Below are 27,256 nucleotides of genomic sequence, written 5' to 3'. Positions count from 1 at the left end.
CCTTAGCTCTCCCAAGTGGTGCCGCGGGCCCCGCCTGCCGGTGTGGTTCATAAGGAGTGTGCAGTGCTGGTGGAGAGCCATGATCCCTTCCCTGGCACCTTAAGCTCTAGCCACAGAGCACACTACAAACACTGCTGAATGCCTGGACAGACGACAGCCAGGGGGCGTCCTGTGTGCACCCGGCACACACACATCTCCCCTCCTGGCTGCTACCACCCCTACACATGAACCCAGGCCTTCAGTCTCTGGTGTCAGCGCCTGCCACTGCAGCTTCCTGAACCAGCACCAGACTTTTCCTCCCTTAACATTTGTACTGCAAAGCACAGACGATCAGATGTTTGTCAGAATGACCACTGATAGCATATTCTTTCCTTAGCAAGCACTATGCTAAATCAGCCAGATACTTCCTTTCTTCAAGACAGTGCCCCAGTATTCTACAGTTAGCAGAGTACCGCAAAAGCTGTACAAAGGAGAGGCTCTTAGCAATTTTAATCGAAGGTTTATGTAAAAGATAAGTCTATATTCACGAATAGGGTGTGGTCGGGCCTTAGCAATTTTTTTCAGGTACGAGTTAAATGTATTTATTTCCATCGGTGTCCATAATCCATGAATAAAGAGAGTTACAGAAATAGTGTGTCCAATCACACAACACCTACCTTAGCATTCTTGTAAATCTTAACTAGGCTCTCCCTGCGGAACCTCACCAGCTTTGTAGCTTATATTTTTAGTGTGTGTGTGTGTTTGTGTGTGCGTTTATCCAAATCACCCTGACAGTTTCCTACAGTTGTGTTTGAAAGTGTGTTTGCAATACTTGCCATTTTGGATTGACCCAGTTTATACCTGAACTTATAAAGACACAAATACCTGCCTCATCCTTGAAAACACAAGTGTGTGTCTTTTCCTGTGGCTGGAGCTGGCAGAGGACTGATGTGACTCTTCTTCCCCAGGACCTAGAAGAACAACTGGATGAGGAGGAGGGGGCCCGGCAGAAGCTGCAGCTGGAGAAGGTGACGGCAGAGGCGAAGATCAAGAAGATGGAAGAGGAAGTTCTGCTTCTCGAGGACCAGAATTCCAAGTTTATCAAAGTAAGACATTTCTGGTGGGCGCTGTGGCTAGAACCGGGAGGAGGCTCCACGAGAGGGCAGGAGACCCTGGAGAAAGTCTTAGTTACACTTACTTTCTGTGTGAGGCCTCCTGACTAGAGTTCTGAAGGCAGATACTAGTTAGCCAAATGTCCTTACAACCTTTTCCCGTCATCCCATCTGTGCCCCTCCATCTGGTGTCCGGGCTCTGAGCACCAGGCCAGCACCAGGCAGCCGCCAGGAGCGCACCCACCTCTGCCCAGGATACAGCTCACAGGAGCAGTGGGGTCCAGTTACCCACTTTTTCTCACTTCAGAGAAAAAGTGTTCAGAGTGACCCCAAACCCAGGCTGTAACTTTGCACGTCTTTTCTGAAGTAGAGGATTTTTTTCTACTCAGGAAAAGAAACTCATGGAAGACCGCATTGCTGAATGTTCCTCTCAGCTGGCTGAAGAGGAAGAAAAGGCAAAAAACTTGGCCAAAATCAGGAATAAGCAAGAAGTGATGATCTCGGATTTAGAAGGTTGGTGTCGGCCTGAGACACTCAGGACGGGGACTCTCGGTGCTGAGCTCGTACTTGGTCAGACAGTCGCGCAACACAGTAGAGACTATTAGCAGCTCCTCACAGGTCACGTCGCAGTCTTCGCTAGAATGGAGTGAGGGGGCTTTTCCTTTTCGGTTGGTTGGTTTGTTGGTTGGTTGGTTGGTTGGTTTTTAATTTGCCTTTGATGGGCATTCTGGGCATTTGATCTAAACCCCGCATGGAAGTGCCCAGGTGACACCTCATAACGGGGCTGGCCAGTGGCAGAGCCTGCTGGGACAGGGCTGTGAGGGAGGATAGCCGTGGCAGCAGCTCTGGCAGAAGGGATGTCATGGGAGCTGTGAAGGGCGTCTGACCCTGACCCTCTCAGGTGGCTGGTGAGTGCCGTCTACTCCGGCCCTGCAGCAGCGGACCGCCAGCTTTGTCATTGCAGACTTTTACAGTGAGGAGAGTGCACGTGTGTGTTTTGGGTTTTGTTTTGTTTTTTGGTGGTGGTGGGTTGGTGGGTTGGTTGGTTGGCCGGCCGGTCTATGTAAAAGGTGGAGTGTTAGTATAAACTTGCTTTCCTCAACTGTTTGCTGAAGAGCTGCCCATGAGGCAGATGTGCCCATGCCTTGGCATGCTCTTAGCAGATGGGCTCCGTGGACTTACGGGTCACATCACTAGAGCAAACCACGGGAGCAGAAGTTGTCGCCAGCCTTTACTAAGGAATGGCAGCAGAGAGGCTGGGGAGACGTGTGGCCTCTGCTGCCCCTTGTCTGCTCTCCACTGTGCGTCTTGGGGTTAGGCTTAGAGTCAGGCAGTGACCTGGGCAGCCCTCCGTGTTTGCTCCTTCCAGGTCTGGGTGCAGTGGTGGTATGAGGCAGTTCCAGACATGTTGGCCTTCGCAGCGTGGACTCGCTTTCCAAAAAAGCAGACATCTGCGGACAGTACCCACTCTCTGCTTGAAATCTGACCCACGTGCTCATTCCTCTCGCTCCATCCAGCCCTGGTCTCCGGGCTATCGAGGCAGCGATCACTCCCTTCGCTGTGCGCTCCGCAGGGTGGTGAAGCTGCTTCTGCCTTGCCTTACAGAGCGCTTGAAGAAGGAGGAGAAAACGCGGCAGGAACTGGAAAAGGCCAAAAGGAAGCTGGACGGGGAGACAACCGACCTGCAGGACCAGATCGCGGAGCTCCAGGCGCAGGTGGACGAGCTCAAGATCCAGCTGGCCAAGAAGGAAGAGGAGCTGCAGGGGGCGCTGGCCAGGTCTGCCGTGCCAGCAGAGTCGGGGGAGCCGGCCGGGTGGGCAGCCGGGGTGCCTGCATCATGGTCCATGCGGGGAGCAAGATGTGCTTTCTTTTTTTTTTTTTTTAAAGATTTATTTATTTATTATGTATACAGTGTTCTGCCTGCACACCAGAAGAGGGCACCAGATCTCATTATAGATGGCTGTGAGCCACCATGTGGTTGCTGGGAATTGAACTCAGGACCTCTGGAGGAGCAGCCAGTGCTCTTAACCTCTGAGCCATATCTCCAGCCCAAGATGTGCTTTCTTTGATGTTGGTTATGACACAAGTTCACGAAAACCCAGCGGAGCCTGATTTGAGTCAGAGCACCGAGGCCTCAAACACTGTCAGTATTTAGACTTACACATGATTGTCAGTTCACAAAATCCTGGGAGGGTCGCCCGGAAAGCAAGCTGCTGCACCACGCCAGATGTTTTCTGTGGGCCACGGATTGGTTTCCGTGTGCTTTGGAACTTCAGAGGAAATAACATTTCAGAAATAGTTCTTTTATTCCATGATCTGATATTTAGTCCAAAGCCATTTGGAATATTGACACTATTTCAACTGTTTATTTCTGTCTAATCCACCACTTTTAAAGAGTTAACTGGCTGGCTCCAGTGGTCTTGAGTTTAATTTCTAGCATGTTTTAATTAAGACCACTCGTGCAGGGCTGGAGACGGCCACGGCTGGTGGCGAGTGCTCTGTGGCCATGCACAGAGCCTGGTCTGAGAGTAGAGGCGCACACCTGCCAGCCAGGAGGCAGCGGTGAAAGGTCCACCGTTGGCCTTGGCTCCGTGAGGCCGCATCTCAAATTTGAAAAAGATCTTATAGCAGATGTTTCTGTCCCTTGTCGCTGAGTCCTGCCGGGTGCTTCTTGCTTGGAAACACTTCTCCCTGCAAGACTCCAGAGCTAACACTGGTCCCCATCGGAAAGCCCTGCCAACGCTTAAGCCATGCGCGTGGGCTCAGGGTGTGCAGGTTGGAGACCCTGAGCTACACGGGGGTTCATCCCGGCTGGCGGGCCCCTCCCCTCCAGCAGCCTGGTGACCCAGCATTTCACTCTAGAGGACGTTTTGAAGGAGAGAGACACAGGTCTTGCCTTGTTCGGGTGCTAGCTTAGGGCCGTCCAGGTCACTCCCCTGGGCACCGACTGCGTCCACGGGCGGCAGGGAAGGGCTGGTGTCAGGGAGGGGCACAGCCACTGAGTGCTCTACCCGCATCTCTCCCAGAGGAGACGATGAGACACTGCACAAGAATAACGCGCTGAAGGTTGCGCGGGAGCTGCAGGCCCAGATCGCCGAGCTGCAGGAAGACTTCGAGTCTGAAAAGGCCGCGAGGAACAAGGCTGAGAAGCAGAAACGCGACCTGAGTGAGGAGCTGGAGGCCCTGAAGACAGAGCTGGAGGACACGCTGGACACCACCGCAGCTCAGCAGGAACTTCGGTGAGCAGCGTGGGGAAGGGGCGAGCTGGGTGGCTGCCGGGCCATTGCCAGGCGGGGTTTCAGTCCATTCCATACGGGATGCCATTCTGATTGAGAGCCCGCTTCCCCCTGGAAGGATGATGGGGAGGCGGGGGGGCTGCTGATGAAGTAGCTGGGTCAGAGGCCAGCCACACACCGCACACGGAGATGTGAGACGGGGTCAGAAACCGAGGTTAGGAGGGGACTCCAGAGAAGGGCGGGGCTAGCTACTCGAGGAGATAGACAGAAGATGGAGCGGCCAGCACCTGCTGGCAGTACCGTTGCCATGTACGGCGGAAGTCAAGCAGATGAGAAGGGCGTACAAACAGATGCAAGGCAGCTCACAGGTAGAGAGCTGGCCGAGCATGAAAGGCCGTGGCGTGTACTACCCGTGTCTCCCGGCAGCAGGCACAGGCGAGCACGCCCGAGTGGGGCATAGCGAGGAACCTGTAGCCATCAGCCCATAGAAAGTCCCAGCTCACAGACTAGGCGAGGCCGCTGCAATGTCAGTGTCATCTGTGAGGCCATTGGGACATGTCCCACCTCGCTGTCCTTGCCTCCCCTGGCCACTGTGCCTTCCCTGTACCTGTGAATCCAGACAGAAGGGGACCAACCCAGTGTCACCCACCAACAGCTATAGGGTGTGAGTGATGGCAGGGCTGCCCCAGGGGAAGGCTGCAGTATCTGGGAAAGACCGAGGGATCGTTTTTTGAAAAGAGAATCAGGAGCCGTGGGCGTGGCTTCGAGCACCATGGGGGTGGGGGTTGCTGTGCCAGAAGCCAGTGTCCTCCCCCTTTCCAGGAAGGTTAGGACTTGTGGCCCAGGAGCCAGGCCCTGGGGAGAACGACAGATCGGTGTCTAGCTAGCAGGTTGGCTACAGAGAAAGACCAGGGCTGCAGGAGAGCGTGGGGAAGCAGGGGCAGCCAGCACCACGTGCTGCCCAGGATTTGGGCCCTGAATGCGCATTAGCATTTCAAGTTCTAGCCTGCTTTTCAAAGGTTCTGCTTTACAAAAATCTAACTTTGCAGAAGTACGCACTCTTAAGAGGTGTTCTTTAATTTGTTTTTTAAGTGGGGGTTGAGGGTATGCCTGTGTGTGCAGGTTCCAGGAGGACTCAGCACTTAGATCCCCTGAAGCCAGAGCTACAAGAGGCCAAAAGGAGGGCGTTGCCTCTCCTTAGATCTGGGCTTACAGGCAGGCGTGAGCCTGATGGAGGGGCTGGGAACCGAACTCAGGGCGTCTGCAAAAGCTGAATATTCTCTCAGCCGCCGAGTTGGGGTTCTAGCCCCTCAGATAGGCTTGACCACAGCTCCACTCACTCCTCGCAGTCAACACTGTACTGAGCATGGATGCTCACAGCAGTAATCCCAGGTACCCGGAGGGCACGAGGGTTGTCACAGGCTTGCAGCCAGCCTGGGCTAGAGAGAAACTCTGTGATTAAAATCTTGATGTGTGCGCATTTTCAAAAACCAAGCGTGCCCTTAGTGGCGGCACACGCCAGGCACGGCTTTGGCTCTCCAAAGCCCAGGTGTGTGCTCTTTCCGAAGCCTGCTGAGAGCTCACCAACCCCTGACCTCAGCCACTCATTTTCCCTCGACTGTGTGAACGGGGTCGTACGGGGTTCTCTTCTGTGCTGGAAGTCTCCGGGGAGCAGGGTTGTTGAGTTAGCGAGAGCCAAGAGCTGAAGAGTCCTGTGACTCTGGGATTCAAGCAGAGACCAGGAACAAACTGAAAGAATGATGACCTGCTAGCAGAGCCTTTACCGGACATCTGATACGCAAGAGCTTGGCCACCAGCTAAGTCAAAGTTACCTTGACAGAGTACTGGCCGCGGACAGGCCCGTCCAAGTGTGGGCCAGCAGGGGCAGAACTGGGCTTCTGTGACACTTCGTCTAGGCTACATCCGACCACAGAGCTGGCAGCAGCAGCCCTTTCTTGACGGTGACCTCTGCCCTCTGGTGAGAAGAGGGAGGAAAGCATGTTGTTGGCATGGGTGTTATGATCTGTGTTGGGAACAAGCAAAAGAAACTTATCCAAAGTACTGCCATTTCGTTTTCAGACTCCATTTTAATCAGAGGGTGAAACTAAGTTCAAGGTCCCAGGGCCCTAGGGAAGCGGGGACTTCTAACAAAATGACTGTTCCTAACTGCAAAAGAACAAGTGGATTTAATTGGTTGGAATGTAAAACCTACTTTCTGTATGGGTTGACACAGATCAAGTACGTAAGGAGAGTTCTTAATCCCTAAATCCTGATTGGTGGAAAAATGTAACAATAACTTGGAACAGAGTTTGTGGTTTGCAAGCTGAACTACTCTGTGATATTCTGGCTTGGGTCACAGTTCGGCTCCTGAGTCTGTTCTGCGGCCCTGATCCATCAGTAATGGCTTGATTACCATAAACTTCTGACATCCGCATCAACCTAGTGTTTGAGGTATGTTGGACCTAGGAGGACCCCAGAACATCTAAAGGCAAGCAGCGAGTCTTCAGGGTGACAGTCCAGGCATGCTAATGTAGCTCTTAGCAGGAGTGGGGTTCGCCTTGCTGGTTTCAGGGGGCAGGGCGAGGGTAGTCAGAGGGTCTCCCACAGGCCAGAGCTCTGCCACAGAGCCATGTCACAACCTCAGTCTCTGCCGATCTGTGCTCTTTGGCATGATGCTCGGACTGACACTTAAAAACTGGCTTCTGTGTGGGAGCTGAGTCCACCTGGGTCACTCATGTTGCCCCACAGGTCATAGAAAATGCTCGAGAGCCACACAGGATGTCCAGTAGTGCTGACTTTCTGCCTTCCATGTAGGCGTTCTTCACTCAGCACTGAGGTCCTGGGGCGCTGTAGCTGCTGTGTCCCTGCACCAGACGCCAACACCTTCTCTGAAGAGACACAATCCTTCAACCTCCTTCCCTCCCGCCCCCAGCGTCATCCAGAAAGGGCAGAAAGACAGGCAGTAGTTACCTGTAGCTGCTTCACGAGGTCCTGTCTCGCTCCATAACCTGAGCAGCCATAAGCCTCTGGATTTACCTTAGGGAGTTGGCTAGACTGAGGCAGCTTGGCATCGCGTTTAAAGCAGTTCTGACCTGTGAGGCCAGGCTGCACAAGAGGCCTTGACAACCTCTGTGGCTGTCACAGTGACTCCTGGTTGTCAGTGAGCGTGGAGGGCACGCTGCCCTGCTATAGAAGTGTCTGGTGTTTGTCACAGGACTTGCCGGAGGTCTGCGCTGAATACGAGCAGCATGTGAAATGTGTTTGCGTTTAGTCGGTTAGCCAGTTCTGAACTTCATACTTTAAAAATGTCTGCAGCACAAAGCGTGAACAGGAAGTAGCAGAGCTGAAGAAGGCTCTCGAGGACGAAACTAAGAGCCACGAAGCTCAAATCCAGGACATGAGACAGAGGCACGCCACCGCGCTGGAGGAGCTCTCCGAGCAGCTGGAGCAGGCTAAGAGGGTGAGCCGGGGCCACGCCACACCTCCTCGGCCGCTCCGTCCAGTCCTTCGCTGAGTGGAGGCCAGTAGCCGCGGCCCCACTGTTAGCCGCTTCCTCCCCTTCCTTTTCCCCCTCTCCTCCCTCCCCTGCCTTCCCTTACCCTCCTCAGTCTGCTCCTCCAGAACAGGCCTTTCCTTACCCTTCCCCACAAGGAAGAGTGTCTTCCTGCAGAGGGCTCTGCTCCCCTCTCTCTCCTACTCAGCTGCAGGCTGCCCTTCACGGTACAGGGCGATGGTGTTATGGTGTTGGTGACAGCCAGTCACTCTCCTAAATTTAGTGAGCCTTGACCTCAGCACTGGGGGGTAACGTCATTGTCATTTCAAGGCTGAGAAAACGGGGCTCAGCACGTAAGCTCGGGTCGCCCCGCTGGGAAGGGGAAAGCCGTGTTGTGTAGCCACAGAGGCCTGGGTAGCCGCTCCTCCAACCTCGGCCAAAGGCTGAGGGACCCAACCTGCTCCAAACTAAGTTTAGGAAAATGTTTCTCACAAGTTGTTACTGGACGCAGTCTATTCCCTCTGCCATATATGGACAAGAAGAATTACACGGTATGAGGCGTCCCTCACTGTCCATGGCTGGTCCCCCAACAGCGCACGAGGTGTCCCCATCCGGAACTCGGGCACACTGGGACAGTGGTATCGGGCGCCCCTCCTCACCGGGCACCCGCAGCATCCTGCAGAGAAGTGCTTTCTGTGGAGTGTTGTAAGGCAACTGCTGAGGAACCCTTCCCTCCCCTCTCCTAGTTCAAGGCCAACCTGGAAAAGAACAAGCAGGGCCTGGAGACGGACAACAAGGAGCTGGCGTGTGAGGTGAAGGCGCTGCAGCAGGTGAAAGCCGAGTCGGAGCACAAGAGGAAGAAGCTGGACGCCCAGGTCCAGGAGCTCCACGCCAGGGCGGCAGAGGGAGACAGGCTCAGGGTGGAGCTGGCCGAGAAAGCCAACAAGCTGCAGGTGAGCTGGGCCCCGCGTGCCCGGGAAGTGGCACCCCACCGAAGATGGCCTCTCTCGGTGTGTGTAAAGAGTAAGGCTATACACCTTACTCCTTTTAGACCCGGCCAGTCGTGGCTGTAGCTGAGGGCTTTGAAGCACAATTTCACCTTCTCTGCTGCTCCAGCAGACAAGAGACTGGCTGTACGCACAAGTGTTTACCAGTATGAACTGGCACAGGTTCTTTCTCCTAGTTTGGTTGTCATGTATTGTAAGCCATAAAACTGAATACCCTTGAGACCGCCCAAATCATCGTCTTTCTCATTTCTCCTGGAGCGGTAAAGCCCCGCCCAGGCCCAGCTCTAAAGCTGCTCTCTGTGGAGTTGTGGGAGAAGCACCAGATCAGAGACGCCCTGGGTGTCTAGCAGTGGACTCCGGGGCAGCCAGGAAAGCAACTTAGCAGAGGAGTGTGTGCTGCTGCCCAATGGACAAAGGACAGAATCGGCTGTGGCTGCAGGGCAGCAGGGGCTCGGCACAGGCCACACAGTTTGCCCAGATGGTCTAAGCACCACGTACCATGCTGACCTATTTGGGAACTGTAGGAGCCCAGCTGAAATCCAACTTTGCACATCCTAGCTAGGGACGTCACAAGCAGGCCTTCTGAGAACAGCCTTGGGCTGCCGTGGACAGGGTATTTATTTGTGCGCCTGTGAGGGGGCTCTCGAGGCTCTCGGGAGGAAGGTGTTAGAAACAGTGTTGTGAACTCTGGCTCAGAGACAAGGTGAGTGACGTCAGTGGCTTCCTGGGAAGAGCGAGGCTCCTGTGGACATAGACGCTTCCCTGTCTCATCCTCACACCAGCTCCATGTGCTAAGCAAGGAAGCTCAGTGTGCTAATGCAGGTCATGGGAGCTAAGGGCCTGCTCTCTGGCCCTTTTTAGGGCTCAGGTAGAAAGAAGGCAGGAGCATGCAGGGTGCCATGCCGTCTCTTCTCAGTCCCTCCACTAAGATTGTATCCACGCCACTGACAAAAAAATTAAAATGTGAAAAAGGCATCTTGGACTTTTTTTCTCCCCTTTTAGAAATTTTGTTTTTTTTCGGGGAGGGGCAGAATTAAGACAGGGTTCTCTGTGTAGTCCTGGCTGTCCTGGAACTCACTCTGTAAACCAGGCTGGCCTCAAACTCACAGAGATCTGCCTGCCTCTGCCTCCTGAGTGCTGGGATTACAGATGTGCACCACCACTACATGGCTATAAAAGATATTTTTATTTAGATTGGTTTATTTAATCTTGTGAGTATTTTCTCCACGTGTATGCCTGTCACCACCTGTGTGCCTGATGCCTACCAAGGCCAGAAGAGGGCGTCAGATCCCCCAGGACTGGGGTTACAGACGGTTGCGAGCCGCCATGTGCGTGCTGGTTCCGTCTTCCAGAAGAGCAGCCAGTGCTCTTAGCCCCTCGGCCTTCTCTCCAGCCCCTTTCAGAGACAATCTTTCATTGAGGAGGAGAAAGGGAAAACATCACATCCCTAAAATCTGACCACCAAGGACTTTTTTTCATACAGAATATATACCTGTTTTAACAGTCGGAAGTTTTAGCCGATCTCTTTCCTTAACAAAAATACCCAGTTCTGTAAAAATTCCATGTGTGCCCAATGCAGTTACATGAAAGAAAACACCTGCTGGCCCAAACTGGCCCTGCACAGCTTCAACAGATGTGGCTTCATTTTGTCTGTTTGTGGTAAAAGCAAAACACAGACAGGACCGTAGTGCCCAAGCACCCCTGCTCTCTTGGCTGGAGACGGCGGTGAGGTGGCTAAGGAGCAGGTTTCAGCACTGCTGTGATGGTGAGCCGTCACTGAAGTTGCCGGGTAAAATTCTCACGTGTACACAGGAGCACGAGACATGCACACGCTCGTGTGTGCACCCAGGAACTGCTGTGTCCCTGCGGTGTTAGGTCTGAATTCCATCCTTACTCCTTGCAGAATGAGCTGGACAATGTGTCAACGCTCCTGGAAGAGGCGGAGAAGAAGGGCATTAAATTCGCTAAGGATGCAGCTGGTCTGGAGTCTCAGCTCCAGGACACACAGGTATCCGGGGGATGGGAGGGTATGTGCCCGGTGCTCTGAGGCTGTGTCACAGAGTGCTACAGATGCGCCCAGAGCATGTGCTGAGGGCGCTGCTGTGAGAGAGCAGCCGAGGAGGCAAATGCTGTTTCTGGGCTTGGCCTAAGGGGCCCAAAACATGGGGGAAAGTCTCAGACAGCAGTCACTAAGCCCCACGGGACACGCTCAGCGCCCAGTGCAGACCGCTGGTGAGGCCCAGCCCGTTCGGCGAGCCCAGAGGGCAAACGCCCTGGCACACCTTAAACTAACTGCTCACAGCCGAAAGCAACAAAGACGTTTGCATTTACATCTTGGGGAAGTAAACCAAGCTAAAAAATGGAAAGGGAAATTGAGCAAAGGACTGGCCGAGACTGATCCTAAAGAGAATGCCTGCCGAGCACTGGGACTGAGACAGAGGACAGAGGGGGGAACTGTGGCAGGACCGCATCCCAGGCCATGGCCTGGCCTGGGCAAGAATGAGCTCGGAGGGCTCAGGCTACAAAATGATCTTGCGTGTTTCCAGCTGTCACTGGCTGCTGCTTGTCCACTCCATGGAGGAGCTTTCATACTTATAGCAGAACCATCAAAGGAGACTTACTGTAATTGGGGCCTTTGGTTTTTCGGGTGGGGATCAAGCCGCAGCGTTGGCCACAGATAATGTGGACACTCGCTCTTCGACACAGGAGCTGCTTCAGGAGGAGACGCGGCAGAAGCTGAACCTGAGCAGTCGGATCCGGCAGCTGGAGGAGGAGAAGAACAGCCTGCAGGAGCAGCAGGAGGAGGAGGAGGAGGCCAGGAAGAACCTGGAGAAGCAGGTGCTGGCCCTGCAGGCGCAGGTGCGTGTCCTCCGGTGCGGTGTGCCCCGGGCGTGTGCGGGACAGCGACCCGCCTGCCCATGTGGGTTCTGGCACTACATTTGGGCAGCTAATCAGGTAAATCAAGCATGGTTTGGGGTTTGGTTTGGTTTTGGTCTTTCTTTGACCTAGCCCCACACTGATGCCCGTTGGCATAGATCGCTGCCTTTACAGACACAATGGCTTCTGCGGGTCAGTCCAGCTGCCCTCTACATCTCAGCTAAGGGCTTCTTCCCGGGCTCGTTTTGGCTTTTAATCAGACTGCTTTATACTACTGAAAGCAGGTTTTTACTCTTGAAACTCAAAAATGGGATGAGTTCTGACGGCCCTTGTTTCTATACCCCCAACGCAGCTGGCCGACACCAAGAAGAAAGGCGATGAGGACCTGGGAACCATCGAGAGTCTGGAGGAGGCCAGAAAGAAGCTGCTGAAGGACGTGGAGACGCTGAGCCAGCGGCTGGAGGAGAAGGCCCTGGCCTATGACAAGCTGGAGAAGACCAAGAACCGGCTGCAGCAGGAGCTGGACGACCTGACGGTGGACCTGGACCACCAGCGCCAGATCGTGTCCAGCTTAGAGAAGAAGCAGAAGAAGTTTGACCAGGTGAGGCCTTGCCTGGCCCTAAGTGCAAGTGTCTGTGCACAGGCCCCACTGTCACCCTGAAATTCACTCAGGTTTCACGTGAGCCCTGCTTACGGGCTGCACACTTTGTTTTGACTGTGACCTCCCCCGTGAGGGCGGGTGTGGAGCGTTCCCCTTGTGGCACTGCTGACAGTTTTGCAGTCTCTCTGGGAGGGTCAGCCCTTGGCGGTGTGAGCGCGCAGTAAGCAGTGTGAGCTGTGGGACTGGTGTGAGTGAGCAGTGACCGCGTGACCGGTCGGTGGTGACGTGCTCACCTCCTCTGCTCTCACAGCTCTTAGCGGAAGAGAAGAGCATCTCTGCTCGCTATGCGGAAGAGCGGGACCGGGCTGAGGCCGAGGCCAGAGAGAAGGAAACCAAAGCGCTGTCGCTGGCGCGGGCCCTGGAAGAAGCGTTGGAGGCCAAGGAGGAGCTGGAAAGGCAGAACAAACAGCTCCGCGCAGACATGGAGGACCTGATGAGCTCCAAGGATGACGTGGGGAAGAACGTGAGTTGCCTGCGCTGCTGGGCCTGCGCCCAGGCCACGGCAGAGCGCACTGGAGTCTCCTCCAGGGCCAGGTCAGGGCACAGGCCTACAGCAGAGCGCACTGGAGTCTCTGAGGCTGCTGGGCCAGGGCCTGAGCTCAGGCCCACCGCAGAGCCCACTATCTTGGCCAAGACACACGTGGTATTCTGCACGTATGTCTGTGCTGTGTGTGTGCCTAATGCCCTGAGGGCAGAAGAGGGCACTGGACCCCTTGGCACTAGAGTTGCCGGTGGTTGTGAGCTGCCGTGGGCTGCAGATTGAAGCCAGGTCCTCTGAAGAGCAGTGTTCTTTACTGCTGAATCACCTCCTCAGCCCCCTCCTGCAGCTGCCATCGCAGGAGGTCAGGTGTTTATCCGTGCCCTGGCCCACCCAGTTCATCCTGGCAGAGGCAGCCCGCAAAGGGATTTCACATCTGCACTGCCAATGGTTACAAACCAGGATCCTCCAGAGTCCCGGGAGACAGAGGTTCTCGGGCGCTGAAGCACATTCCCACCTGACCTTCCCTGAGGCCTGTGCTGACCTTCAGGTGCCTGGACCTGTCAGGACACAGTTCCCAGACTTCTGTGTGCGCTCACATGCGTGCCTTCCTGAAGAGTCCCCATGCTTGGTCCTTGCCCTGTGCCCGCCCTCAGTGTCTGACTAGCACAGTCAAGGATGTGGCTCCAGCCTGGCTCTTCTCCCAGCTTCCATACTTTTGTTTTGTTAGGGGTTTTTTGTTTGTTTGTTTTGAGACAGTGTTTCTCTGTGTAGCCCTGGCTGTTCTGGAACTCGCTTTGTAGACCAGGCTGGCCTTGAACTCATGGAAAGCTGACTGCTAGCATGCCCTGCTTCTCCTTTTATCATGTGCGCTGTGTAGACTTGCCCTGTTTGGTTGGCTTTGAAAAGTGTGGATCCCGCCATGAAGAACAGGTGTCGCCTGCGTGGGGTGTGGCCATCTGACCACACCACAGGTGACAGGGGCAGCCCTCAGCCTGCGGGCCTTCTGCATCCAAGAAGCCAGCCGGGGTAGACCCAAGCGTGTCATCATGAAAACTCTGTAGTGGCTTCATAGCCTCCACAGTGGCCAACACTCACCCGCATGCGGCTTTGTGACTCCCGAGTTGGCAAACACTATTAGGAGAGCAGCAGACCTTCCCAAGTTCCTCTGCTCACCCATGAAAGCTGGCGTGATCAGGGGCCCAAAGGGAATGTGTGACAGACAGCATGGCTCTGCTTCACGGGGTCAGGCAGCTTGTCCGGGAAGGAGGTGGGGATGCTCAGTGCAGCTCCGGGCTCAGAAGACTTGCGTTTCTGGAGGACACTATTGAGGGCAAGGTCGGGCCTCCTAGGACCATGCCCTGCCATTCAGGCTAAGGCACCCCCATCGCAAGTTTGCTCACGAGCCTTTGCACAAGTGTGAGTGATCTCCTCCTCACACTCAGCAGGCAGTGGCTGGGAACAGAGTTCGGTCTCACGTGGCCGGCGGGTGTGGACACAGAAGGCAGAACTCCGTTTTAAACCAGGTCTCTGAGGCAGGGAACACAGCCTGTGCTCAGCAGCTGCCTCTGCTGCAGGTGCACGAGCTGGAGAAGTCCAAGCGGGCCTTGGAGCAGCAGGTGGAGGAGGTGAGGACCCAGCTGGAGGAGCTGGAGGACGAGCTGCAGGCCACCGAGGACGCCAAGCTCCGCCTGGAGGTCAACATGCAGGCCATGAAGGCCCAGTTTGAGAGGGACCTGCAGACCCGAGATGAGCAGAATGAAGAGAAGAAGCGGATGCTGCTGAAGCAGGTGGGTGAGGGCAGAGCCTGGCTGCAGCTCCGCTGGGAACCCTGGCTGGAGAGCTCGGCTTTGAGGATGTAGGCAGGTCAGACCTTCTGTCCCCAGGGTCACTGCTGCTTCACCAGGCTGTCCGCCAAAGGGAAGGCACTCTTTTGGAAGGCTGCGATCACACCCAGGACCCTGCACACACTGCGCCAGCACTCTACCACTGAGCTGCCCTGCCCGTAAAGGGTTCTTCACGAGGGAAAGAACAAGGCTGACAATTTCATTTTTTGTTTGTTTTGGGGGCTTTTTGTTTTGTTTTTGGAGACCGGGTTTCTCTGTGTGTACTCAAACTCAAGAGTTTAATCCCATATTCTGGGATTAAAGGTGTGCACCACTACTGCCTGGCTGATATTTAATTTATAATTATTTATGGTTGGGCTGGAGAGATGGCTCAGTGATTCAGAGACCTCTGCTCTTCCAGAGGTCCTAAGTTCTAGCCCCAGCACCCACGTGATGGCTCACAGCCATCTACAGTGGGATCTGATGCCCTCTTCTGGTGTGGAGGTGTACACACAGATAGAGCACTCATAAAATACATAAATCTTAGAATTTCATGATTGATATCGTTCTGATTAACATTTGAAAAGTTTACTCGAGTTCATGAAAACAAGTCTCGATTCCTATTTAATTTTATTTCACTATTTTTGTTTAACATTAACTTGATTCATTCTTTCTTGCTGAGTAAGTTACACCCAAACTTGGTGAGGTGAAGCCTCGTATCTGGCGTCCCTGTTTCTGTGGCCTGGGCCAGCAGCGCTATGTGCTCCTCCCAGCATCGACTGGGGCCCTAGCACGTGTTAGCAGCCCGTCCAAAGGCTGCTCGTGTGTCCTGTGCAGATGACCTTCCCTAGAAGTGAGTGCCCACATCCAGCCATACTCAGGGCTCTAACTCTTCAAGGGTGATCATCCAGGAACTGGTACACATGTCTGAAACCATACCCGAAGAATCTCGGGGCCGCTCCCATTTTTAAAGAGTCTCCTCAGCCTGGGCACAGCAGCCCCAGTCTGCAGGACAGTCCGTCACGGGTGGGGGAGCCGCACAGCCCCCGCTGGTCTTCTGCCCAGGGCCGCCGAGAACACCTCCCCCCCTGCTGTGGCGCTGCTTCCCTGGTGGTCCCTTGCTGCTCGCTGGCCGCTGATGGCAGCTGACCTGCGCAGAGCCCCCCGCACGAGCACCTGGGCCCTGGCGTCCGGAGTACTCCTGGGTGCACGGCCAGGCAGGCAGACCAGGAAGCTCAGGCACAGCTCCAGCAACTCCCCGGCCAACCCGGCTCCCAGTCGGGCCTTTTCAGTTCACTGTCGGTGACTGATAAGGAGCATGTTTCTCTCCCTGCCTCCCACAAGGGGACGCGTACTGGCATTGTCCCGGCCCTGTGGGTACACACTGGTACTGTCCCGGTCCTGCGGTAGTCAGAGCTTGAGGAGAGCCTCCACCTGTGTTCTCTAAAGCGTCTCCTGTGTCTCACTTAGGGCACGGCTGCTAGCCTCCCTCTTCGCTGGTGGATCCAGTGGGGTCTCTACCAAAACCTGAGTGAGCCCACTTCTAGAGCCTAAATCTCAGGTCTGCTGAGCACATGAGTCAGGCCTGGCCCCCACGGCCCCCTCCTGTTACTTGGCCTCTGGCCCACTGCCCTGGTTATCTCTCTGATCTCTCCTACTTGTTAAATCATTATCTTGTGTCCCCTATCTTTCTGACTTTGGGTCACCTAAACTGTGAGCCTGAGGTCTTCCATATTGGGTCCCCTAGCAGCCACCAGTAGGCATGCCCTATGCCATGTAATGGTTTCCAAGACCTTGTGAACTGAATTCAGTCTCGGTCTTTTCTGTTAGTAACACATAGGGACTGTTTGGTGCCAGGAACCTCTGCAAAGCGACAGGCTCCCAGCAAATCAGCTAGCTCCCCACAAAGCAGCCAGAGCGTGGCGAGCGTGGCTAGCGTGACCTGCCCTGTCCTTCAGGTGCGGGAACTCGAGGCAGAGCTAGAAGATGAGCGGAAACAGCGGGCACTTGCTGTGGCTTCAAAGAAGAAGATGGAGATAGATCTGAAGGACCTGGAGGCTCAGATTGAGGCCGCGAACAAAGCTCGGGACGAAGTCATCAAGCAGCTCCGCAAACTTCAGGTGGGTGTTGCAGGGTCGTGTGGCCTTGCTGGAACCGTGCATGTAGCTGTGCAGCTGGGAGAACAGTGCAGCACCCAGCTGTCACCTCGTGGCTGGGCCTCTGTCACGCTGAGGACCAGAGCACTCTCCCCTGGTTACTGGATTTTCTCTTGAAAGAACCGGGTGGGGCCCAAGAGGAGCACCCCTGCTGGAATTTGGTCCTGAGGCCCTAAAGAGCCTTGAGTAACACCTGAGCGCCCAGCCACGTCCTCACGGGCGGTGCTGTGACCTTCCTCCCACACCGCTGCGCCAAGCGTCACTTTTGCTCCTCAGTTGATACAGTTTATGGCCATGATGAGAAAAGATCTGCTCAACAACAAGCCAGTGTGGCCAGTGTGGGGTGGCCCCTCTCTTACTGACATGGCTAGGAAGGGGTGTGAACCGTGACCAGAACTAGAGCAAAATGTTTTAACTTTTTAATTCTACACCTTGAGCACTGCACTCAACAGCAAGCTTAGCCAAAGCCCTTAGACATGTGAATGACCCACTGGCCGTGAACAGGAGCAGGCACCTGACAACGGAGGTGCGGTGGGGGCTGTTGCTTACAACTGCGCACACGCAGACAGGCCACAGGCCCTGGTGGAAACAACTGTGCCAGCAGGCTGGTAAGCAGGGTTAAGGCACCAGAGCGCTTGCTGCCCTTGCCCAGGACAGTCCAGGTTTGCTTCCCAGTGGTCACCCTCATGGTGGCTCACGTTGCCCTCCTCTGGCCTCCATGGGTACTGCATGCATGTGGTGTATACACACACATACACACACACAGACACAGGCAAAACTCTCATACACAAAATGTAAATGAATACAAACGCTTTTGACTTGATAATTACAAAATACTGTTCATTACAAAAAAAAACCAAAATACTAAATTTATTTAAGGGGTGTTTATCAAGATCTGTTTACATACCACAGGATCTGTTGTTTCCTTTGGCTTGGGGTATGTGTTTATCCTGAGCCATGGAATCCCGGCTCTAGTTACACTCCCCCCTAAAAGCAGCCACATCCCAGCTGTCACTGCCATCTCCTCAGCCCACCTCTGCCATGCCCAGGGCAAATCTGCTCCCCTGGTTTTGTGTCTCTGGATGTCCTTCCCAATCAGTTCCAACAACTAGGGACTGAGAACTTAAAATATAGGAGCCGTGGGGGCTATTCCCATTCAGATCACCATCTTCATCCATTTGTGTGGCTGTGTTTTCCCTCTTCTTGGTTTTTTGTTTCACTTGAGTGACAGACAATACAGTATCTGTATTTACATTTTGTTTTAGAGTCAAGGTCTCACTGTGTAGTTCTGTGTGGTCTTGAACTTAGACCACCTAAGTTCTGTCCGCCTCTGTCTCTTGCCTGCTGTAATTAGAGGTGTGTTCCACCAAGCCTTGAACAATGCATGAGCATTTTGTTCTGTTTTCCAAACATTGCTAATCTCCATTATTTGGTTGCAGTTATTTCCGTGGGTGTGAAATAGTTCCTAATTATGGGTTTGCGTGGGCTCCGTTCTGTGCGCTTGCATACGGGGACTGAGCTTATGTAGGTGCCAGGGAGCTAACCCTGTGTGGCAACCACTGTCAGTCAGCTCTCCAGCCCCTCGCTCTGCTGTTCATTTGCCTGATTGGCGTGTTTTTACTAATTGTCTTAGGGTGGCTATCGCTGCAAAGACACACCATGACCAAAAAGCAAGCTGGGAGGAAAGAGTTCCATATCCTGCTCATCACTAAAGGCAGGCAGGGCAGGAGCGGGAGGCAGGAGCTGACGCAGAGCCATGGAGGAGCACTGCTTAACTGACGTGCCCCTCACGGCTTGCTCAGTCTGCTCTCTTATAGAACCCAGGACCGCCAGCCAGGAGTGCACCCACCCACAATGGTCTGGGCCCTCCCACACTGCTCTCTAATTGAGAAAATGCCTTATGGTAGATCTCATGGAGGCATTTCCTCACCTGAGGCTCCTTCCCCTCTGATGACTCTAGCTGGAGTCAGCTTGACACAAAGCCAGCCGATACACTAATGGTAATGAACATCATCTCTGCATACCATGTTATCGTTTATAGAAAAAGATGTATCGTCTGATCCTGCCTGTGAGTAGCTTTTCAGTTGCACTGTTTTAGTTGATTTAGTTGAAACATTTAAATGTTATGTATTCTCTGGCTGTAATTTTTAAAGACTTGTGTGTGTGTGCATAATGAGGAGGGGCATCGCCACAGCACATCTGTGAAGTCAGAGGGAGACTGAAGTGAGTTCTCCTCCACCACTGCATGTAGTGTGAGGCAAGCCTGGTTGGCCTGGAGACCAAAAACAGGTTTTGATTTTTGGTGGTCTAGTTTTCTTTTCCCTTTTGTGTTTATGGCTGACCTGAGGTTTATCGAAGGTTTTTAAAGTCTCATTCTTCCAACTCAGAGGCCTTTGGCCTGTGTTGAGTTTGTGTTGTGTGGTTGGGCACAGAAGAAACAGCTTTGTTCTGCATAGGCAGGCCCAACTGTGCTGGCCCCGGCGGTCCCGCCCGCCCCACTGCATCCTCTCGGCAAACCTTGGTCTGCGTCTGGGCTTTCCATCCTCTCGCTCTGCATTCCTGTCCTGCACACCTACCTCACAGTTCTAGTTACGGTAGCTTGAAATGGAAAGTACAGTTGGTCAAGGTTCATTCTTTTTCAAGATGGATTTTGGCTATTCTGGCTGGATTCCTTGCAGTTCTATATGGGTTTTTGGGATTTGCTTATATATCACTAAGCAGGGGGAAAAAAAGCGATGTTGGATTTTCAGTTGTTGACTGTATAGCCCAGTTTGCCACATTAATTTCTTGCCATGTATATGCATCTTTAGTTCCTGTCTGACATTTTGTAGTCTTCGGTGGATGTGTTCTTAGTTTTATGTTTGTGCCTCGCTGCACTATTAACTTTATGCTTAATGTTGAATGCAGCTTCTGTGTATTCATCAACCTGTGTTCTGATTTTTGTTTGGAGACAGGGTTCCTCTGTGTAGCCCTGACTGTCCTGGACTGACTGTGGTAGATCAGGCTGGCCTTGAACTCACAGAGATCGGCCTGCCAGTGCCTTCTGAGTGCTGGGATCACAGGCGTGCACCACCATCCAGCTGTAGCTATCAATCTTGCTGCAGTCATTTGCCAACTGTGATGTCTTTAGTGGATCCCTTAAGTGACGATGATGCTACAAACCCACTGGATTTATTCCTTCCTTCTCTGGTCCCTTGCTGAATTACATAAGCAGGACTGGCCAGTTCAAAACTAGGCAGATTTTCAAGACCAGACAACCCTACGTGATGCTCTTTCAGGGGGAAACACACAGATTAAAGCTTCGTTCTTTTCCTAGTGTGTTGAATATTTTTATGAGAAGGTGAATACAGCAAGCGCCACTCCTATGGCTAGTGGGCGGATGTGGCTGTATTAGTGCATTTACTTGTCACAGGACAGGTGACACCCTTGGTCGTGGTAGAGAGTCCACGTTGGCGTGTTACCAGTTTGCTCCTGTTGAGGGATTTACAAGGGCATCAGTCTGATCTTGCAACAGCTTTGTCACTTCCATGTCCTGTTCACACGGAAACAACTCCTGAGGATGAAAACTACTAAAAGGACATTCTTCTGTAACCTCAGGCACAGATGAAGGATTACCAGCGTGAACTGGAAGAGGCTCGAGCGTCTAGAGACGAGATCTTTGCTCAGTCCAAAGAGAGCGAAAAGAAGCTGAAGAGTCTAGAAGCAGAGATCCTTCAGTTGCAGGAGGTACGTGTCCTGCAAGTGCTGGTCACTGAGGGCACTCTGAGACCAGCCTGTCACGGGACAGTGCGATTTCAGTTCAGCGGTGATGGCGCTCTCTTGCCTGCTCATGTCCATTCCTCTGCCTAGCTGAAGGCAGGACAGCTCACCAGGAGCTTGTCCACAGCCTTCGCAAATTTGCTCCCCTGTGAGAGAGGTGGTCACTAAGCTGTAGGATGGGTGAGCGCTGCCCAGCCTGGGCTGCCGTTTCCCACAGCAGAGACCCATCTCACTGGATTCTGGAGTGGGCCATCTTACAACAAAGATTTTTCATCCATCCATCGTCTCCGTCATAAGCAGTAGGGAAGTATAGAATTCTCTACTAACGTGTTCATCTCTGTATAAACTTTCAAGATCTTCTCAAACTCGTGACCCACAATGCTGGCCTGGAAACAGTTCCCATGGGAGATCACCAGCGCGGGCTACAGCTAGTTATACCCCACCAGTCAGGGAAAGGCCAAGAAAGAAAAAACGGGGCAGACATGGAGGAGAGCCTGGGTTTTTATCCTGAGAGCCAGCTTTCAGTCCTTTGTTTTCAATTTATTACTTTTATTTGTGTTTATTTCCCTTGGGTTGTTTTTCTTTCTGTGAGGGTGTATGTGTGTCTCCCTAAGCTGATGGCCCTGAGCTGTGAGGCTCTTGTCTAATATCTTCACAAAAGACACAAGACTTCCCTCTAGAGCTCTGCTTTTACTTCATCTCAGGAATTTTGATACTGGGTGATTTTTCTGTTAATTCTATATTTTTCTAATTTCTATTAATGGTTTCTTAACAACTACATTTAATTTAAAAGTGTGGCTTAAACTTCCAAACCTATGGCATTTAATTTTTAGTTGCTTACTAAGCATACCATGTCAGTAGCTCCACAGCCTAGAAGGTGCTGTGACTTGGTGTGGCCAGTGTTCCCAGAGTTCAGAGTTCCGGCTCGTGCCCCATGACTGAGTGTGGGGAACAGGCAGGGGTGGTGGGGTATGGGCACCCCACACAAGCGCCAAAGACCTGGGCGGCCTTTTGTTTAACGGGTCTGGCCGCACATCTCACCTTGTTTGTTATGTGGAAAGCATGCCTGGAGCGTGACTGAAAAGGATGTGGCCAGAGTCTAACTCAGCTTGAACTTGCTCAGGAGCTGGCCTCGTCTGAGCGAGCCCGCAGACATGCAGAGCAGGAACGAGACGAGCTGGCTGATGAGATCGCCAACAGCGCCTCTGGCAAGTGAGTGTCTGGGCAGCGGGCACAAGGATGGGTTTAGTGGTGGCGCTCGGCCTACTGTCTGCACAACCACGGTTCTCTGCCCTGGAGCGTGTGCACTGCACAGATGGGGACAGCCACCTGACAGCTAAGAAGAGTGAGTGGGCTCGCTCAGCCCGTCAGGCCTCCGAGGATGACCACAGCCTCAGCCATGCTCGTCATACATAGGACAGGGCGCTCACATGCCTGTGCATGCCTGTAGACGGTCATATACATGCCTATGCACGCCTGTGCCGGTCCCAGCGGCCTCGCAGACAGCAGGCATCCGTAGGCTGCACCCCTCTGCACTTTCAGATTCACTGGCGTGGCTTCCTTGTAAGCTTCCTCTGGATTTTCTCTCTTTTAAACTAAAGATCCTTTCAAAGTCCATTAAGTTGCTGTCTCCTTGGGGGACAGCATGAGTTTAGGCCAGAGGTTACAGGGCTCACCTCAACCCTGGCGACATTCAGAGACAGAGCAGCACGGAGGCCAGCGGGAAGTCAACACAGTGCTTCAGAGGACAGTGCCAGGATGGGGAGACAAAGGTGGGCGGGGAGAGTGCTGGCCACTCGGTTCCCGTGCCACCGCTCCAAGCTGACGCCCCTTCCTTGTGCCAGGTCCGCCCTGCTAGATGAGAAGCGCCGCCTGGAGGCTCGGATCGCACAGCTGGAAGAGGAGCTGGAGGAGGAGCAGAGCAACATGGAGCTGCTCAATGACCGATTCCGGAAGACCACCCTCCAGGTGCCGTGCGGCGCGGCCAGGGCGCGCCCGTCTGCCTCTCCACAGCCTGTCTGAACCGCCTCTCCTCTCGCAGGTGGACACGCTGAACACGGAGCTGGCCGCAGAGCGCAGTGCCGCCCAGAAGAGCGACAACGCGCGCCAGCAGCTGGAGCGACAGAACAAGGAACTCAAGGCTAAGCTGCAGGAGCTAGAAGGGGCTGTCAAGTCCAAGTTCAAGGCCACCATCTCGGCCCTGGAAGCTAAGATTGGGCAGCTGGAGGAGCAGCTTGAGCAGGAAGCCAAGTAAGATGTCCTTGCAGGCCTCGGATGCCTGCGTGTCTGCTGCAGCAGACTGACCAGGCCACAAGAGAAGTGCCCCCAGCCGAAGGAGCACTTGGGGCAGGGGATGAGGTGACACAGTACATGTGCCCCGTGAGGGACATGCACACAGGCTGGGGCTCTGCCTGCCCGCTGCCGGAAGCCATCATACGGCCCCATGACTTCCCAGAGCAGCATCTTTCTCCACAGCGGACTTCTGTTGGCAGCAGCCTGTGGGGTGCTGTCTTCTGGCAGAACAGAATGCACTGTGGCACAAAAGCATGTTCCATCCCCAGCTAAACTGCGAGTGTCGCAGCAGGGAGCTGCACTTCACCTCCCAGAGCTACAGCGGCCCAACCCGCATCTTGTTGGGGAGCGTGGGGCCCAGAAATGCAGGCTCTGCCTTCAAGTCCCGCCACCCCTCCATTCCCACCCCTCCTCCCACTTGGCTGGGCAGGAGTGAGGTGCCGGCGGCTAAGGCATCGGTCACGAGCAAGCTTTAGTGGCCTTTCCCTGACCCCACCAGGCTGCTGTGTTCAGGGACGCCCCACGGCAGTCTCCTCTAAGTGGGCCGCAGTCCCAGGGAACTGTGTGGAGGTTTATCATCCCAGTATGCATCACTTTCCAAAGAAAAGGAGCTAAAATATTTCCCCACTTAAATCGTAATTACTTCAAGACCTGAAACTCTCGTGGTCATCCTGACAGGGAACGAGCAGCTGCCAACAAACTTGCCCGTCGTACAGAGAAGAAGCTGAAGGAAATCTTCATGCAGGTGGAAGACGAGCGGAGGCACGCGGACCAGTACAAAGAGCAGGTAGGAGGCCAGGCGGCGGGGCTGACACTCCTGGGAACATTTAGCTATGGCAGAATCCCGTGGACCCACCAGCTGTGGAGAGGAACGTGAGGCGTCGAGGTGTGGGCCCTGGACGAGGTTTTCCGTCACCTTCAGCTTCGTCCACTGCCTCACGGGCAAACAAGCTCTCCCAGTTTCCCATCTTCCCTTCTCCCGGACAGTCAGCACAGGAGCCTGGCTGGAGGAAAGTTTGGGAGACGGTAAAGAGCAGCAGAAACCTGATCAGCAGACGAGGCACTCAAGTGCTCACTCCCACAGTGACACACGCCTGTGGCCCAAGGAGAGGAAGGCAGGGGTCGGGGGCAGCCTGGACTAGCAGACCCTGTCACAAGACAGGCAGGGTGTGCCTGGGGGAAGTGAGCACAGGCCTGGCTTTCAGTTTGTCTGTGCCCCTCCTGCTGCCCTCTGCGCACACTGGGCTAAAGCAACACAGAGGTTCCAGCCTCTGGTCCAGTCCCTCAGGGCCTTTGCTTCGCCACTTGCCAGGTGAGCAGCAGCTGCAGCCAGGAGGCACTAGCTAGTCCCAAAAGTTGAAAGCAAAGAGGCCACAGGCGGGTTTTTAAGAAGCGGGCACATACTGCACTCTCCCAGAGCGGCTGTGGGCGCTCATGGGCTTGAAAGCTCTGGGCAGTGTTGGTCCAGGCTGCTGTCCTGCGCAGCCCCAGTCCCTAGGTCAGTTTTTTCGACAGACACTCTGGGTAAGGCAGCTTTAAGGTGCTGCTGTGCAGCTTGCCCTGCAAATCCTGGCTTTGCTGAGTGGGGTGAGGGGAGAGCCTTAGCGCCCTGAAACATGTGCGTGCATGCTTACAAGAGAGCATACGGCCACGTGACCCTCCAGCACAGAGACTAACCCGGCTTCACTGTTCGCCTCTCGTTCATGTAACTCCCAAGATGGAGAAGGCCAATGCCAGGATGAAGCAGCTTAAACGCCAGCTGGAAGAGGCGGAAGAGGAGGCTACACGTGCCAACGCTTCTCGGCGTAAACTCCAAAGGGAACTGGACGATGCTACGGAGGCCAATGAGGGCCTGAGCCGCGAGGTCAGCACACTCAAGAACCGGCTTAGGTAAGTGTTCGATGAGGACATGGAGATGATGATGGCAGGCCCCAGCTGTGGAATGCACTGGTGTTTGTAATAGTGAGTGGGAGAAAGCAGGAAGGGCAGGCCCCCTGACTGTGGACCAGATCAGTGGCGCACACACATCCGGATGCACACAGCCTGCACTCATGCAGGGCAACCCGGACACTCCAGCTCCTCACCTGCTCCCTGCAGGCCAGTGATGAGGCACAGCATGGCAGACAGAGTGCAAGGTCTGTCTGTGTGGGCACAGGCTGCCAGTGCCCCGCGTGTGTGGAGGCAGGAAACCGAGCCTCGGTTTTTAAAGGGCCGAGCACGGCTTGTCTGGAAAAGAGCATAAGCTCTGCTGGCCCCCTTCAGGGAAGGCTGTTTGGGAGGTGGGTCTTCCCGGGAGCCTGGCTGCCTTCCCCTGTCCATGTCCGCTGTGCTCATGGGCACCGTGGTGGGGGAGGACGGGGTAGAAGAGCCGCCCACCAAGGCCCAGATGCCCCAGTAGTGAGTAGGCTGGAGAGTGAGCACTGTCTGCCTCATGGTGGTGTGCATCTCTCTCCCAGGCGGGGCGGCCCCATCAGCTTTTCCTCGAGCCGATCTGGCCGGCGCCAGCTCCACATTGAGGGGGCATCCCTGGAGCTCTCAGATGACGACACAGAAAGTAAGACCAGTGACATCAACGAGACGCAGCCGCCCCAGTCAGAGTAGACACGAGAAGTCAGAGGTGACAAACCCAACCCAGCACTAGTCTGCGTGAGCCCTGCACTCGGGAGTGGCAAGCTCCGGGATTCCCCCCACGAACACCAACTGTGTTGGAAGGCTTTGCGGCCTGCACACCGTGCCCTGCTTCAGACTAGGTACAATTGCCCCTTTTTCATAGACACACACCTCCACAGACATGCGCAGCCAGACCGACCCAACGTTGCATCTATTTCCATCCTCATCGAGAGACCATTTCATGACGCAGTAAGAGGAAAGAACCCTTTGTTGCCAGTCCTAGCGCTGGGCCTGCCCCATTCTCAGTTGCTCTGCATGCTCTGTACTGACAGGTTCCTTAGTTCTGTGTTCACGTGGCCCTACCCCTTCAACCACACCCAGTCTCTTAGAAAATTGTGAACCCAACCTGCGCGCGTGTCTCATTCCCTTTGAATAGTGAGCAAACTGTGAGGGGCTTTGGCGGCTTAGGAGGGGTGGGTTTGGATTGGGGGAGCAGCATCCATTTGGAGCTACCCTGCCCCGCAAACTTACGGTGTCACCACCACTCCAGTGAACAGTCCCAGCGCTATCTGCACAAAGACAATACTGGCGGCCACACCTAAGGTGCCGGGTGGCAGCCACCAGTGACTTCCAGGCGGTGTCCTGAGTGTCTGGCTTGCTGGCACCCTCGGGAGTGAGCCGCTGGGTGGGGCGGAAGGCCTCGCCAGCCGGCCAGACCCGCCTGCTGACCTTGCAAATGCAGCCACTGCTTTGAGCCCAAAATGGGAATATTAGTTGTGTGTCGGAGGTGTGCTCCAAGCTTGTCAGTGAGGCTGTAGGACCTCGAGAAGAGATGTCATCTGCCTGAATGTTGATGCCAGTGGGTGTGTGACCCTTCATTTTTCCTTCTCCCTCCCTTCGGACAGTGTTACAGTGAACACTTAGCATTGTTTCTGGTCGACATTACAGAAAGTGCCTTAGACACTACAGTACTAAGACAATGTTAATACATTATTTGCCTCTGTAACAACTTAATGTATTAAGTTTGACTGTGCTTCATATCATGTACCTCTCTAGTGAAGTAGTAAACATTCAGTGACAGCAAATCAGTGTTAACGACAAATCCCGACCCTTGGCAATGTGCTTGAAAACACGGACCTTTTGGGTTTGAGCTTCACCACCTGTTAGGAAGAGCTGGTCACGTGGGTTCGGAATCTGATCTCCCGTGTATGAACTGTGCTGGCTGCTGACCACCAGACACCTGACTGCAGATATCTTTTCTTGTACTCCCATATTTCTAGACAATGATTTTTGTAAGACAATAAATTTATTCATTATAGATATTTGCGCCTGCTCTGTTTACTTGGAGGCAAAAGCACCCGTTGAGAACAAACAGACCTCAATAAACAAGAATAATCATGTGACCATGGACTGTTTCCTCACCTTCTGTTCTTGGGCTCTCCTGCGACACACACACACCTGAACCCTGATGCGGACCCACCTGATGCGGGGGCTCCCAGAAACGAGCAGACAGCTCGCTGCTTCAGGGCTTGGCCGCCTGAGGCAGGGAGCCGTGGAGGAGTGTTCGGGTGAGGGCGTTTGCAAGGCTCCCCAATGCTGGGGAACTGCATGTCTGGACAGGGTGCATGGAGGGAACTGGACCTCAGCCTCCCCACAGGCAGCCCTGCTGGTGTGGACCCGGGGAAGCAGGAGAGCAGTGCACAGGGTGAGCCCAGGCTCGCACCCGGTGCGGTGCATCAAGAACGCAGGAAACCCGTCCCACCACAGGAG

General features: G+C 54.2%; 1 protein-coding gene across 2 annotated transcripts in view; it reads left to right on the top strand.

Moving 5' to 3' along the window:
- Myh10 (myosin heavy chain 10) overlaps nt 1-26,889 on the top strand; it is a 119,306-nt gene extending 92,417 nt beyond the window's left edge. Inside the window, exons 23-41 of one of the 2 annotated variants that reach the window (XM_021642521.2) lie at nt 948-1,085; nt 1,481-1,604; nt 2,697-2,868; nt 4,118-4,330; nt 7,643-7,787; nt 8,567-8,773; nt 10,731-10,835; nt 11,534-11,686; nt 12,057-12,305; nt 12,616-12,828; nt 14,421-14,633; nt 16,628-16,789; nt 20,423-20,551; nt 21,708-21,796; nt 22,429-22,552; nt 22,626-22,834; nt 23,555-23,663; nt 24,594-24,766; nt 25,333-26,889. In XM_021642521.2, coding sequence (XP_021498196.1) covers nt 948-1,085; nt 1,481-1,604; nt 2,697-2,868; nt 4,118-4,330; nt 7,643-7,787; nt 8,567-8,773; nt 10,731-10,835; nt 11,534-11,686; nt 12,057-12,305; nt 12,616-12,828; nt 14,421-14,633; nt 16,628-16,789; nt 20,423-20,551; nt 21,708-21,796; nt 22,429-22,552; nt 22,626-22,834; nt 23,555-23,663; nt 24,594-24,766; nt 25,333-25,477 — 3,072 coding nt within the window. In that variant the 3' untranslated portion in view covers nt 25,478-26,889. The remainder of the gene's footprint in view (nt 1-947; nt 1,086-1,480; nt 1,605-2,696; nt 2,869-4,117; nt 4,331-7,642; nt 7,788-8,566; nt 8,774-10,730; nt 10,836-11,533; nt 11,687-12,056; nt 12,306-12,615; nt 12,829-14,420; nt 14,634-16,627; nt 16,790-20,422; nt 20,552-21,707; nt 21,797-22,428; nt 22,553-22,625; nt 22,835-23,554; nt 23,664-24,593; nt 24,767-25,332) is intronic. The other variant, XM_021642520.2, reaches the window with a different exon arrangement.
- Nucleotides 26,890-27,256: the final 367 nt, after the last annotated feature.

This window comes from Meriones unguiculatus, chromosome 11 (genome assembly GCF_030254825.1).
Source record: "Meriones unguiculatus strain TT.TT164.6M chromosome 11, Bangor_MerUng_6.1, whole genome shotgun sequence".
Taxonomy (NCBI): domain Eukaryota; kingdom Metazoa; phylum Chordata; class Mammalia; order Rodentia; family Muridae; genus Meriones; species Meriones unguiculatus.
Note: the sequence above shows the minus strand (reverse complement) of the source record. Positions and strands in the feature narration are given on the sequence as shown.